Source organism: Pseudophryne corroboree, chromosome 2 (genome assembly GCF_028390025.1).
Source record: "Pseudophryne corroboree isolate aPseCor3 chromosome 2, aPseCor3.hap2, whole genome shotgun sequence".
Taxonomy (NCBI): domain Eukaryota; kingdom Metazoa; phylum Chordata; class Amphibia; order Anura; family Myobatrachidae; genus Pseudophryne; species Pseudophryne corroboree.
Genome location: NC_086445.1, coordinates 127,751,228 through 127,765,609, shown reverse-complemented (window position 1 = coordinate 127,765,609; position 14,382 = coordinate 127,751,228). Strand labels below are relative to the sequence as shown.

At 47.6% G+C, this 14,382-nt stretch overlaps 1 protein-coding gene across 1 annotated transcript in view; it reads right to left on the bottom strand.

Annotated features, from left to right (window-relative positions):
• Window positions 1–14,382, bottom strand: part of CDK8 (cyclin dependent kinase 8) — a 168,137-nt gene that overhangs the window by 35,466 nt on the left and 118,289 nt on the right. The window contains exon 6 of the mRNA XM_063951700.1: window positions 7,494–7,625. Within this exon, the coding sequence (XP_063807770.1) occupies window positions 7,494–7,625 (132 nt within the window). The remainder of the gene's footprint in view (window positions 1–7,493; window positions 7,626–14,382) is intronic.

Sequence of the window (14,382 nt, the reverse complement as noted above, 5' to 3'; positions counted from 1 at the left end):
AGGCTGGTTATGCTTTGGAGGGGGGACCCCACGCCATTTTTTTTTCGTGTTTTTCCCGTTTTTTCCCGTTTTTTAAAATCGCGGCAAAATCCGGCAAATCGGCCGTTTTTCGCCCGCGGGACTGTCGAATCCGTTTTTCATTGAATATGGTGAATTCCGGCAGCCACCTGCCGGAATTCACCTGTCGAATTGTGTCGAATTTAAAAACGGCGATAATTTGCCGCGATTCGCCGTGAATTGCATATACCCCCATATCTCCAGAAGGATATAAATACATTAGAGAGTGTACAAAGAAGGGCAACTAAAATGGTGCATGGCCTACATCACAAAACTTACCCGGAAAGGCTAAAATAAGATTTTACTTACCGATAAATCTATTTCTCTGAGTCCGTAGTGGATGCTGGGGTTCCTGAAAGGACCATGGGGAATAGCGGCTCCGCAGGAGACAGGGCACAAAAAGTAAAGCTTTTCCAGATCAGGTGGTGTGCACTGGCTCCTCCCCCTATGACCCTCCTCCAGACTCCAGTTAGGTACTGTGCCCGGACGAGCGTACACAATAAGGGAGGATTTTGAATCCCGGGTAAGACTCATACCAGCCACACCAATCACACCGTACAACCTGTGATCTAAACCCAGTTAACAGTATGATAACAGCGGAGCCTCTGAAAGATGGCTTCCTTCAACAATAACCCGAATTAGTTAACAATAACTATGTACAATTTATGCAGATAATCCGCACTTGGGATGGGCGCCCAGCATCCACTACGGACTCCGAGAAATAGATTTATCGGTAAGTAAAATCTTATTTTCTCTATCGTCCTAGTGGATGCTGGGGTTCCTGAAAGGACCATGGGGATTATACCAAAGCTCCCAAACGGGCGGGAGAGTGCGGATGACTCTGCAGCACCGAATGAGAGAACTCCAGGTCCTCCTTAGCCAGAGTATCAAATTTGTAAAATTTTACAAACGTGTTCTCCCCTGACCACGTAGCTGCTCGGCAAAGTTGTAATGCCGAGACCCCTCGGGCAGCCGCCCAAGATGAGCCCACCTTCCTTGTGGAGTGGGCCTTTACAGATTTAGGCTGTGGCAGGCCTGCCACAGAATGTGCAAGTTGGATTGTGCTACAGATCCAACGAGCAATCGTCTGCTTAGACGCAGGAGCACCCATCTTGTTGGGTGCATACAATATAAACAACGAGTCAGATTTTCTGACTCCAGCTGTCCTTGCAATATATATTTTTAATGCTCTGACAACGTCCAGTAACTTGGAGTCCTCCAAGTCACTTGTAGCCGCAGGCACTACAATAGGCTGGTTCAGATGAAATGCTGACACCACCTTAGGGAGAAAATGCGGACGAGTCCGCAGTTCTGCCCTGTCCGAATGGAAAATCAGATATGGGCTTTTGTAAGATAAAGCTGCCAATTCTGATACTTTCCTGGCAGAAGCCAGGGCTAGAAGCATGGTCACTTTCCAAGTGAGATATTTCAAATCCACCTTTTTTAGTGGTTCAAACCAATGAGATTTTAGAAAGTCCAAAACCACATTGAGATCCCACGGTGCCACTGGAGGCACCACAGGAGGCTGTATATGCAGCACTCCCTTAACAAAGGTCTGGACTTCAGGGACTGAAGCCAATTCTTTTTGAAAGAAAATCGACAGGGCCGAAATTTGAACCTTAATAGATCCCAATTTGAGACCCATAGACAATCCTGATTGCAGGAAATGTAGGAATCGACCCAGTTGAAATTCCTCCGTCGGAGCACTCCGATCTTCGCACCACGCAACATATTTTCGCCAAATTCGGTGATAATGTTGCACGGTTACTTCCTTCCTTGCTTTAATCAAAGTAGGAATGACTTCTTCCGGCATGCCTTTTTCCCTTTAGGATCCGGTGTTCAACCGCCATGCCGTCAAACGCAGCCGCGGTAAGTCTTGAAACAGACAGGGACCCTGCTGAAGCAAGTCCCTCCTTAGAGGTAGAGGCCACGGATCCTCCGTGATCATCTCTTGAAGTTCCGGGTACCAAGTCCTTCTTGGCCAATCAGGAACCACTAGTATCGTTCTTACGCCTCTTTGCCGTATAATTCTCAATACTTTTGGTATGAGAGGCAGAGGAGGAAACACATACACCGACTGGTACACCCAAGGCGTTACCAGCGCGTCCACAGCTATTGCCTGCGGATCTCTTGACCTGGCGCAATACCTGTCCAGTTTTTTGTTGAGGCGAGACGCCATCATGTCCACCATTGGTCTTTCCCAACGGGTTACCATCATGTGGAAGACTTCTGGATGAAGTCCCCACTCTCCCGGGTGAAGATCGTGTCTGCTGAGGAAGTCTGCTTCCCAGTTGTCCACTCCCGGGATGAACACTGCTGACAGTGCTATCACATGATTCTCTGCCCAGCGAAGAATCCTTGCAGCTTCTGCCATTGCACTCCTGCTTCTTGTGCCGCCCTGTCTGTTCACATGGGCGACTGCCGTGATGTTGTCCGACTGGATCAACACCGGTTTTCCCTGAAGCAGAGGTTCTGCCTGGCTTAGAGCATTGTATATTGCTCTTAGTTCCAGAATGTTTATGTGAAGAGACGTTTCCAGACTCGTCCATACTCCCTGGAAGTTTTTTCCTTGTGTGACTGCTCCCCAGCCTCTCAGGCTGGCATCCGTGGTCACCAGGATCCAATCCTGTATGCCGAATCTGCAGCCCTCCAATAGATGAGGACTCTGCAACCACCACAGAAGAGACACCCTTGTCCTTGGAGACAGGGTTATCCGTAGGTGCATCTGAAGATGCGACCCTGACCATTTGTCCAACAGATCCCTTTGGAAAATTCTTGCGTGGAATCTGCCGAATGGAATTGCTTCGTAAGAAGCCACCATTTTTCCAAGGACTCTTGTGCATTGATGTACAGACACCTTTCCTGGTTTTAGGAGGTTCCTGACAAGCTCGGATAACTCCTTGGCTTTTTCCTCCGGGAGAAAAACCTTTTTCTGAACCGTGTCCAGAATCATCCCTAGGAACAGCAGCCGAGTTGTCGGCATTAACTGGGATTTTGGAATATTCAGAATCCACCCGTGCTGTTTTAGCACTTCTTGAGACAGTGCTAATCCCATCTCTAGCTGTTCTCTGGACCTTGCCCTTATTAGGAGATCGTCCAAGTATGGGATAATTAATATGCCTTTTCTTCGAAGAAGAATCATCATCTCGGCCATTACCTTTGTAAAGATCCGAGGTGCCGTGGACAATCCGAACGGCAGCGTCTGAAACTGATAGTGACAGTTTTGTACAACGAACCTGAGGTACCCCTGGTGTGAGGGGTAAATTGGAACGTGGAGATACGCATCCTTGATGTCCAAGGATACCATAAAGTCCCCCTCTTCCAGGTTCGCTATCACTGCTCTGAGTGACTCCATCTTGAACTTGAACTTCTTTATGTACAGGTTCAAGGACTTCAGATTTAGAATAGGCCTTACCGAGCCATCCGGCTTCGGTACCACAAAAAGAGTGGAATAATACCCCTTCCCTTGTTGTAGAAGAGGTACCTTGACTATCACCTGCTGAGAGTACAGCTTGTGAATGGCTTCCAAAACCGTCTCCCTTTCGGAGGGGGACGTTGGTTAAGCAGACTTCAGGAAACGGCGAGGTGGATCTGTCTCTAATTCCAACCTGTACCCTTGAGATATTATCTGCAGGATCCAGGGATCTACCTGCGAGTGAGCCCACTGCGCGCTGTAATTTTTGAGACGACCGCCCACCGTCCCCGAGTCCGCTTGAGAAGCCCCAGCGTCATGCTGAGGCTTTTGTAGAAGCCGGGGAGGGCTTCTGTTCCTGGGAAGGAGCTGCGTGTTGCTGTCTCTTCCCTCGACCTCTGCCTCGTGGCAGATATGAATAGCCCTTTGCTCTCTTATTTTTAAAGGAACGAAAGGGCTGCGGTTGAAAAGTCGGTGCCTTTTTATGTTGGGGAGTGACTTGAGGTAGAAAGGTGGATTTCCCGGCTGTAGCCGTGGCCACCAAATCTGATAGACCGACTCCAAATAACTCCTCCCCTTTATACGGCAAAACTTCCATATGCCGTTTTGAATCCGCATCGCCTGTCCACTGTCGCGTCCATAAAGCTCTTCTGGCCGAAATGGACATAGCACTTACCCGTGATGCCAGTGTGCAGATATCCCTCTGTGCATCACGCATATAAAGAAATGCATCCTTTATTTGTTCTAACGACAGTAAAATATTGTCCCTGTCCAGGGTATCAATATTTTCAATCAGGGACTCTGACCAAACTACCCCAGCACTGCACATCCAGGCAGTCGCTACAGCTGGTCGTAGTATAACACCTGCATGTGTGTATATACTTTTTTGGATATTTTCCATCCTCCTATCTGATGGATCTTTAAGTGCGGCCGTCTCAGGAGAGGGTAACGCCACTTGTTTAGATAAGCGTGTTAGCGCCTTGTCCACCCTAGGAGGTGTTTCCCAGCGCTCCCTAACCTCTGGCGGGAAAGGGTATAATGCCAATAATTTCTTTGAAATTATCAGCTTTTTATCAGGGGCAACCCACGCTTCATTACACACGTCATTTAATTCTTCTGATTCAGGAAAAACTATAGGTAGTTTTTTCACACCCCACATAATACCCTGTTTAGTGGTACCTGTAGTATCAGCTAAATGTAACGCCTCCTTCATTGCCAAAATCATATAACGTGTGGCCCTACTGGAAAATACGGTTGATTCGTCACCGTCACCACTGGAGTCAGTGCCTGTGTCTGGGTCTGTGTCGACCGACTGAGGCAAAGGGCGTTTCACAGCCCCTGACGGTGTTTGAGTCGCCTGGACAGGCACTAATTGATTGTCCGGCCGCCTCATGTCGTCAAACGACTGCTTTAGCGTGTTGACACTATCCCGTAGTTCCATAAATAAAGGCATCCATTCTGGTGTCGACTCCCTAGGGGGTGACATCCTCATATTTGGCAATTGCTCCGCCTCCACACCAATATCGTCCTCATACATGTCGACACACACGTACCGACACACAGCAGACACACAGGGAATGCTCCTAACGAAGACAGGACCCACTAGCCCTTTGGGGAGACAGAGGGAGAGTTTGCCAGCACACACCAAAAGCGCTATATATATATCAGGGATAGCCTTATAATAAGTGCTCCCTTATAGCTGCTTTGTTATATCAAAATATCGCCATAAATTTGCCCCCCCCTCTCTGTTTTACCCTGTTTCTGTAGTGCAGTGCAGGGGAGAGACTTGGGAGCCGTCCTGACCAGCGGAGCTGTGAGAGGAAATGGCGCCGTGTGCTGAGGAGATAGGCCCCGCCCCTTTTCTGGCGGGCTCGTCTCCCGCTATTTAGAGAAATCAGGCAGGGGTTAAATATCTCCATATAGCCTCTAGGGGCTATATGTGAGGTATTTTTAGCCTTTATATAGGTTACATTTGCCTCCCAGGGCGCCCCCCCCCAGCGCCCTGCACCCTCAGTGACCGCGTGTGAAGTGTGCTGAGAGGAAAATGGCGCACAGCTGCAGTGCTGTGCGCTACCTTTAGAAGACTGCAGGAGTCTTCAGCCGCCGATTCTGGACCTCTTCTGACTTCAGCATCTGCAAGGGGGCCGGCGGCGCGGCTCCGGTGACCATCCAGGCTGTACCTGTGATCGTCCCTCTGGAGCTTGATGTCCAGTAGCCAAGAAGCCAATCCATCCTGCACGCAGGTGAGTTGACTCCTTCTCCCCTCAGTCCCTCGCTGCAGTGATCCTGTTGCCAGCAGGAATCACTGTAAAATAAAAAACCTAGCTAAACTTTTTCTAAGCAGCTCTTTAGGAGAGCCACCTAGATTGCACCCTTCTCGGCCGGGCACAAAAATCTAACTGGAGTCTGGAGGAGGGTCATAGGGGGAGGAGCCAGTGCACACCACCTGATCTGGAAAAGCTTTACTTTTTGTGCCCTGTCTCCTGCGGAGCCGCTATTCCCCATGGTCCTTTCAGGAACCCCAGCATCCACTAGGACGATAGAGAAAAGATCTTAACATGTATAGTATGGAGGAGAGAAGGGAAAAGGGAGACATGATAGAAACTTTCAAATATACCAAAGGTTTTAACAAAGTTCAGGAGGGAAACATTCTTCAAAGGAAGAGAAGTATTAGAACTCGAGGACATACACTGAAACTGGAGGGAGGCAGGTTCAGGGGAAATTTAAGGAAAAATTATTTCACAGAAAGGGTAGTAGATAAGTGGAATAGCCTCCCATCAGAGGTGGTAGAGGCTAAGACTGTAGAGCAATTTAAACATGCTTGGTATAGGCATATGAATATCCTTACAAAGAATTAAGGTTCAAAAAGGGTTGCGATTACCTAAAGGATAAAAAAAGATGGGCAGACTAGATGGGCCAAGTGGTTCTTATCTGCCGTCAAATTCTATGTTTCTATGTTTAGGTAGCACCTATCCTTGTGTATCAATGCCTATTTCACTATATATTGCAAGCATGTGAGCAGGGCCTTCTTACCTCGGTCTGTCTGTTACTACTTATTTTTGTAGTACCACTGATTCAAATTGTAAAGCGCAACAGAATATGCTGCGCTATATAAGCCTCTATAATGCATTATTTTCAGGATGTCACTGGGAATTTACAGATCGTGTAAACTGCAGATACAGGGACAATGCATGTTGACATAAAACTCCAATACCACCTAGAAAAATATGGTCCCTTCTACCTAGCCTGCTTTATTGTGATTGGTCATTCCACAGATGTCAGAGAAACGACAGCTCCCCATATAATACAGCTGCACGGACCAGCCTCTAGTGAGCTTACTAGGAAGGAGTTAGGATTTCAATGTGTTCACATAGCTTTAAATTAGACTCATGACCCAATGTGTTACAAAATAACTGTATAATTATGCCCGCAGAGCCAAAATCTTTGCGGAGGTTTTGCAGTCCTGCACCCTTTACATAATGAAAACATAATTATATTTCTGCCGTCTCTCTGCTTCCAGCCATGTATTTATAGCATCAGGAGTGTTATTTATTTGACCTGACAGAATGCTGCTCTCTGAACACTAAACAACATACTGAATGCTAAAAAGCACAGCCAACCTGTATTATGTTCCAGAGCAATAGAATAAAACCCTTCTGTAATACTGAATAAATACATGGATAAGTCGTCCAGGGAGCAATGTGTGTAGCAAAAACTTCAGGATAGCATGTACAACCTAATAAAGTCAGATGGATTTGGGACACTGTAATTAAGCTACACTGTAGGGCATCCATCATCTGTACGGAGATAACATTTAGGAGAAAGCAGCCTATCAATGGCGAGGAATTGGATGGCTAACAGGGAATTGCACCTTTATTGATCATGATTTATTCTTCTAGGAATTCCTAAATGAACACTGTAAAGTCAAAACATACTTTCCCCCCTGAATGTTTTCAGAGGAGCTTGACACACAGACCAATGAATATGGACTCACCATACTGTTACTAGCCCAGTCCCTACTTACCAATAGCTTTGGTATAGTGCCTGGCCCCCAGGAGCAGCTCTGGAGCTCGATACCAGAATGTAACAACTACAGGATCTAAATCGGCTAAAGGCTTTAAAGGTGAATTAAATAATCGAGCGAACCCCATGTCCGCTGTAAAGAGACACAAACAAGAAAACACACGTTAAGTGGGAAGGTGTATACGCGAGAGAGAGAGAGAGATTGACAATATTAGGTCATCACATCCAGCAACAAGTACATCACAGGTGGTGTCTCCCACACCCAAAAACCCGGTATCTGAAAGTCTAAATGTTTTGAGCACGACTGAGATAATAAGAATTTACTTACCGATAATTCTATTTCTCGGAGTCCGTAGTGGATGCTGGAGTTCCTGAAAGGACCATGGGGAATAGCGGCTCCGCAGGAGACAGGGCACAAAAAGTAAAGCTTTAGGATCAGGTGGTGTGCACTGGCTCCTCCCCCTATGACCCTCCTCCAAGCCTCAGTTAGGTACTGTGCCCGGACGAGCGTACACAATAAGGAAGGATTTATGAATCCCGGGTAAGACTCATACCAGCCACACCAATCACACTGTACAACCTGTGATCTGAACCCAGTTAACAGTATGATAACAGCGGAGCCTCTGAAAAGATGGCTCACAACAATAATAACCCGATTTTTGTAACTATGTACAAGTAATGCAGATAATCCGCACTTGGGATGGGCGCCCAGCATCCACTACGGACTCCGAGAAATAGAATTATCGGTAAGTAAATTCTTATTTTCTCTATCGTCCTAGTGGATGCTGGGGTTCCTGAAAGGACCATGGGGATTATACCAAAGCTCCCAAACGGGCGGGAGAGTGCGGATGACTCTGCAGCACCGAATGAGAGAACTCCAGGTCCTCCTTAGCCAGGGTATCAAATTTGTAGGATTTTACAAACGTGTTTGCCCCTGACTAAATAGCCGCTCGGCAAAGTTGTAAAGCCGAGACCCCTCGGGCAGCCGCCCAAGATGAGCCCACCTTCCTTGTGGAATGGGCATTTACATATTTTGGCTGTGGCAGGCCTGCCACAGAATGTGCAAGCTGAATTGTATTACACATCCAACTAGCAAAAGTCTGCTTAAAAGCAAGAGCACCCAGTTTGTTGGGTGCATACAGGATAACAGCAAGTCAGTTTTCCTGACTCCAGCCGTCCTGGAACCTATATTTTCAGGGCCCTGACCACATCTAGCAACTTGGAGTCCTCCAAGTCCCTAGTAGGCGCAAGACACCACAATAAACTGGTTCAGGTGAAACACTGACACCACCTTAGGGAGAGAACTGGGGACGAGTCCGCAGCTCTGCCCTGTCCGAATGGACAAACAGATATGGGCTTTTTTGAGAAAAAAACCACCAATTTGACACTCGCCTGGTCCAGGCCAGGTCCAAGAGCATGTTCACTTTTCATGTGAGATGCTTCAAATCCACAGATTTGACTGGTTTTAAACCAATGTGTTTTGAGGAATCCCAGAACTACGTTGAGATCCCACAGTGCCACTGGAGGCACAAAAGGGGGTTGTATATGCAATACTCCCTTGACAAACTTCTGGACTTCAGGAACTGAAGCCAATTCTTTCTGGAAGAAAAATCGACAGGGCCGAAATTTGAACCTTAATGGACCCCAATTTGAGGCCCATAGACACTCCTGTTTGCAAGAAATGCAGGAATCGACCGAGTTGAAATTTCTTCGTGGGGCCTTCCTGGCCTCACACCACGCAACATATTTTCGCCACATGTGGTGATAATGTTGTGCGGTCACCTCCTTTCTGGCTTTGACCAGGGTAGGAATGACCTCTTCCTGAATGCCTTTTCCCTTAGGATCCGGCGTTCCACCGCCATGCCGTCAAACGCAGCTGCGGTAAGTCTTGGAACAGACATGGTACTTGCTGAAACAAGTCCCTTCTTAGCGGCAGAGGCCATAAGTCCTCTGTGAGCATCTCTTGAAGTTCCGGGTACCAAGTCCTTCTTGGCCAATCCGGAGCCATGAGTACAGTTCTTACTCCTCTACGTCTTCTAATTCTCAGTACCTTAGGTATGAAAAGCAGAGGATGGAACACATACACCGACTGGTACACCCACGGTGTTACCAGAACGTCCACAGCTATTGCCTGAGGGTCTCTTAACCTGGCGCAATACCTGTCCCGTTTTTTGTTCAGACGGGATGCCATCATGTCCACCTTTGGTAATTCCCAACGGTTTACAATTATGTGGAAAACTTCCCCATGAAGTTCCCACTCTGCCGGGTGGAGGTCGTGCCTACTGAGGAAGTCTGCTTCCCAGTTTCCATTCCCGGAATGAAACACTGCTGACAGTGCTATCACATGATTTTCCGCCCAGCGAAAAGTCCTTGCAGTTTTTGCCACTGCCCTCCTGCTTCTTGTGCCGCCCTGTCTATTTACGTGGGCGACTGCCGTGATGTTTTATCCCACTGGATCAATACCGGCTGACCTTGAAGCAGAGGTCTTGCTAAGCTTAGAGCATTATAAATTTACCCTTAGCTATATTTATGTGGAGAAAAATCTCCAGACTTGATGACACTCCCTGGAAATTTTTTCCTTGTGTGACTGCTCCCCAGCCTCTCGGGCTGGCCTCCGTGGTCACCAACATCCAAAACTGAATGCCGAATCTGCGGCCCTCTAGAAGATGAGCACTCTGTAACCACCACAGGAGAGACACCCTTGTCCTTGGATATAGGGTTATCCGCTGATGCATCTGAAGATGCGATCCGGACCATTTGTCCAGCAGATCCCACTGAAAAGTTCTTGCATGAAATCTGCCGACTGGAATTGCTTCGAAGGAAGTCACCATTTTTTTACCATGGCCCTTGTGCAATGATGCACTGATTTTAGGAGGTTCCTGACTAGCTCGGATAACTCCCTGGCTTTCTCTTCCGGGAGAAACACCTTTTTCTGGACTGTGTCCAGAATCATCCCTAAGCACAGGAGACTTGTTGTCGGGATCAGCTGCGATTTTGGAATCTTTAGAATCCACCCCTGCTGTTGTAACAGTATCCGAGATAGTGCTACTCCGACCTCCAACTGTTCCCTGGACTTTGCCCTTATCAGGAGATCGTCCAAGTAAGGGATAATTAAGACGCCTTTTCTTCGAAGAAGAAGAACCATCATTTCGGCCATTACCTTGGTAAAGACCCGGGGTGCCGTAGACAATCCAAACGGCAGCGTCTGAAACTGATAGTGACAGTTCTGTACCACGAACCTGAGGTACCCTTAGTGATAAGGGCAAATTTGGGACATGGAGGTAAGCATCCCTGATGTCTCGGGACACCAGATAGTCCCCTTCTTCCCGGTTCGTTATCACTGCTCTGAGTGACTCCATCTTGATTTGAACCTTTGTAAGTGTTCAAATTTTTTTAGATTTAGAATAGGTCTCACCTAGCCTTCTGGCTTCAGTACCACAATATAGTGTGGAATAATACCCCTTTTCTTGTTGTAGGAGGGGTAATTTAATTATCACCTGCTGGGAATACAGCTCGTGAATTTTTTCCCATACTGCCTCCTTGTGGGAGGGAGACCTTGGTAAAGCAGCCTTCAGGAGCCTGCGCAGGGGAAACGTCTCGACATTCCAAACTGTACCCCTGGGATACTACTTGTAGGATCCAGGGGTCCTGTACGGTCTCAGCGTCATGCTGAGAGCTTGTCAGAAGCGGTGGAACGCTTCTGTTCCTGGGGATGGGCTGCCTGCTGCAGTCTTCTTCCCTTTCCTCTATCCCTGGGCAGATATGATTCTTATAGGGACGAAAGGACTGAAGCTGAAAAGACGGTGTCTTTTTCTGCAGAGATGTGACTTAGGGTAAAAACGGTGGATTTTCCAGCAGTTGCCGTGGCCACCAGGTCCGATGGACCGACCCCAAATAACTCCTCTTCCTTTATACGGCAATACACCTTTGTGCCGTTTGGAATCTGCATCACCTGACCACTGTCGTGTCCATAAACATCTTCTGGCAGATATGGACATCGCACTTACTCTTGATGCCAGAGTGCAAATATCCCTCTGTGCATCTCGCATATATAGAAATACATCCTTTAAATGCTCTATAGTCAATAAAATACTGTCCCTGTCAAGGGTATCAATATTTTTAGTCAGGGAATCCGACCAAGCCACCCCAGCTCTGCACATCCAGGCTGAGGCGATCGCTGGTCGCAGTATAACACCAGTATGTGTGTATATACTTTTTATGATATTTTTCCAGCCTCCTGTCAGCTGGCTCCTTGAGGACGGCCCTATCTATAGACGGTACCGCCACTTGTTCTGATAAGCGTGTGAGCGCCTTATCCACCCTAAGGGGTGTTTCCCAACGCGCCCTAACTTCTGGCGGGAAAGGGTATACCGCCCATATTTTCTATCGGGGGGAACCCACGCATCATCACACACTTCATTTAATTTATCTGATTCAGGAAAAACTACGGTAGTTTTTTCACATCCCACATAATACCCTCTTTTGTGGTACTTGTAGTATCAGAAATATGTAACACCTCCTTCATTGCCCTTAACGTGTGGCCCTAATAAGGAATACGTTTGTTTATTCACCGTCGACACTGGATTCAGTGTCCCTGTCTGTGTCTGTGTCGACCGACTAAAGTAAACGGGCGTTTTAAAACCCCTGACGGTGTTTTTGAGACGTCTGGACCGGTACTAATCGTTTGTCGGCCGTCTCATGTCGTCAACCGACCTTGGCGCGTGTTGACATTATCACGTAATTCCCTAAATAAGCCATCCATTCCGGTGTCGACTCCCTAGAGAGTGACATCACCATTACAGGCAATTGCTCCGCCTCCTCACCAACATCGTCCTCATACATGTCGACACACACGTACCGACACACAGCACACACACAGGGAATGCTCTGATAGAGGACAGGACCTACTAGCCCTTTGGAGAGACAGAGGGAGAGTTTGCCAGCACACACCAAAAACGCTATAATTATATAGGGACAACCTTATATAAGTGTTTTCCCTTATAGCATCTTTTTTATATATTTCTAACGCCAAATTAGTGCCCCCCCTCTCTGTTTTAACCCTGTTTCTGTAGTGCAGTGCAGGGGAGAGCCTGGGAGCCTTCCCTCCAGCCTTTCTGTAAGGGAAAATGGCGCTGTGTGCTGAGGAGATAGGCCCCGCCCCTTTTTCGGCGGCCTAGTCTCCCGCTCGTAACGGATTCTGGCAGGGGTTAAATATCTCCATATAGCCCCCGGAGGCTATATGTGAGGTATTTTTAGCCAAAAAAGGTTTTCATTTGCCTCCCAGGGCGCCCCCCTCCCAGCGCCCTGCACCCTCAGTGACTGCCGTGTGAAGTGTGCTGAGAGGAAAATGGCGCACAGCTGCAGTGCTGTGCGCTACCTTAAGAAGACTGAGGAGTCTTCTGCCGCCGATTCTGGACCTCTTCTCGTTTCAGCATCTGCAAGGGGGCCGGCGGCGAGGCTCCGGTGACCATCCAGGCTGTACCTGTGATCGTCCCTCTGGAGCTAATGTCCAGTAGCCAAGAAGCCAATCCATCCTGCACGCAGGTGAGTTCACTTCTTCTCCCCTAAGTCCCTCGTTGCAGTGATCCTGTTGCCAGCAGGACTCACTGTAAAATAAAAAACCTAAGCTAAACTTTTCTAAGCAGCTCTTTAGGAGAGCCACCTAGATTGCACCCTTCTCGGCCGGGCAGAAAAATCTAACTGAGGCTTGGAGGAGGGTCATAGGGGGAGGAGCCAGTGCACACCACCTGATCCTAAAGCTTTACTTTTTGTGCCCTGTCTCCTGCGGAGCCGCTATTCCCCATGGTCCTTTCAGGAACCCCAGCATCCACTAGGACGATAGAGAAAGAAAACAAAGGTGGCACTGACTGTACACAAACTTTGCTTTATGCACAAAAACTACTAAAACTACTGTATAAATTGTCTTCAGGCTGTGTATAAGGTGCGCAAGAAACAAAATGGACTTTGTGTTTAGACTTGCGTCCAATCTCCAAGATAACTCATTATGTTATGCAAAGATTACAAAATATGCAAAAATCTAAGCATTATGGAAACGGGAGGCTCAACCTGTATGCAGTTATCTTTAAACCCGTTTATCATTTGATACCGGATAGAGAACTAATGTCTATCCCCTCCCACAGCCCACCAAGCAGTCTTACTTTTATATGATACCCCTTTCAGAAGCCAATTGTCTCTGGGCATGGCCTTAGGACAATGAGACAAGCTGCCAAGGGGGGGGGACACAGACCTGTAATATGGATCATGGGCTGTGTAGAAAATGGGATTTTGGTACCTACCGGTAAATCCTTTTTTCGGATTCCACAGGGGACACTGGAAGCTTACGCTGGGGAATAGAGGCTTGGCTGCTGGGCGTGGCACATATTAATTTAGAAAAGTGTATAGCTCCTCCCCCTCTAGTACCCATCATCCCCCAATAAGAAAAATATAGACCGAGAGAACATGGAACAGAGAAAAGATGAACCAGGAGAACACACATACAGAACAGATAAACCTCCAAAACTATCTATAAGAAGCAGGTGATAGAGCTGTGGAGGGCATCCAGTGTCCCCTGTGGAATCAGAGAAAAGGATTTACATGTAGGTACCAAAATCCCATTTTCTTTCATCCACTAGGGGAAACTGGACGCTTACGCTGGGGACGTCCCAAAGTCTTCCCGATGGGTGGAAAAGCTCTGAGGAACCTGCCAAACTAATTGACCAAACGAGAAGCTACAAACTTGTCAAACCGGTAAAACTTGATAAAAGTATTCGACGAGGACCAAGAGGCCGTAGGGCACAGTTGTAGGGTAGAAGCTCTCTGATGTGCTGCCCAAAAAAGCATCCACCGATCTGGTGGAATGCGCTACAATAGAGGATGTAGACGGTAGGGCC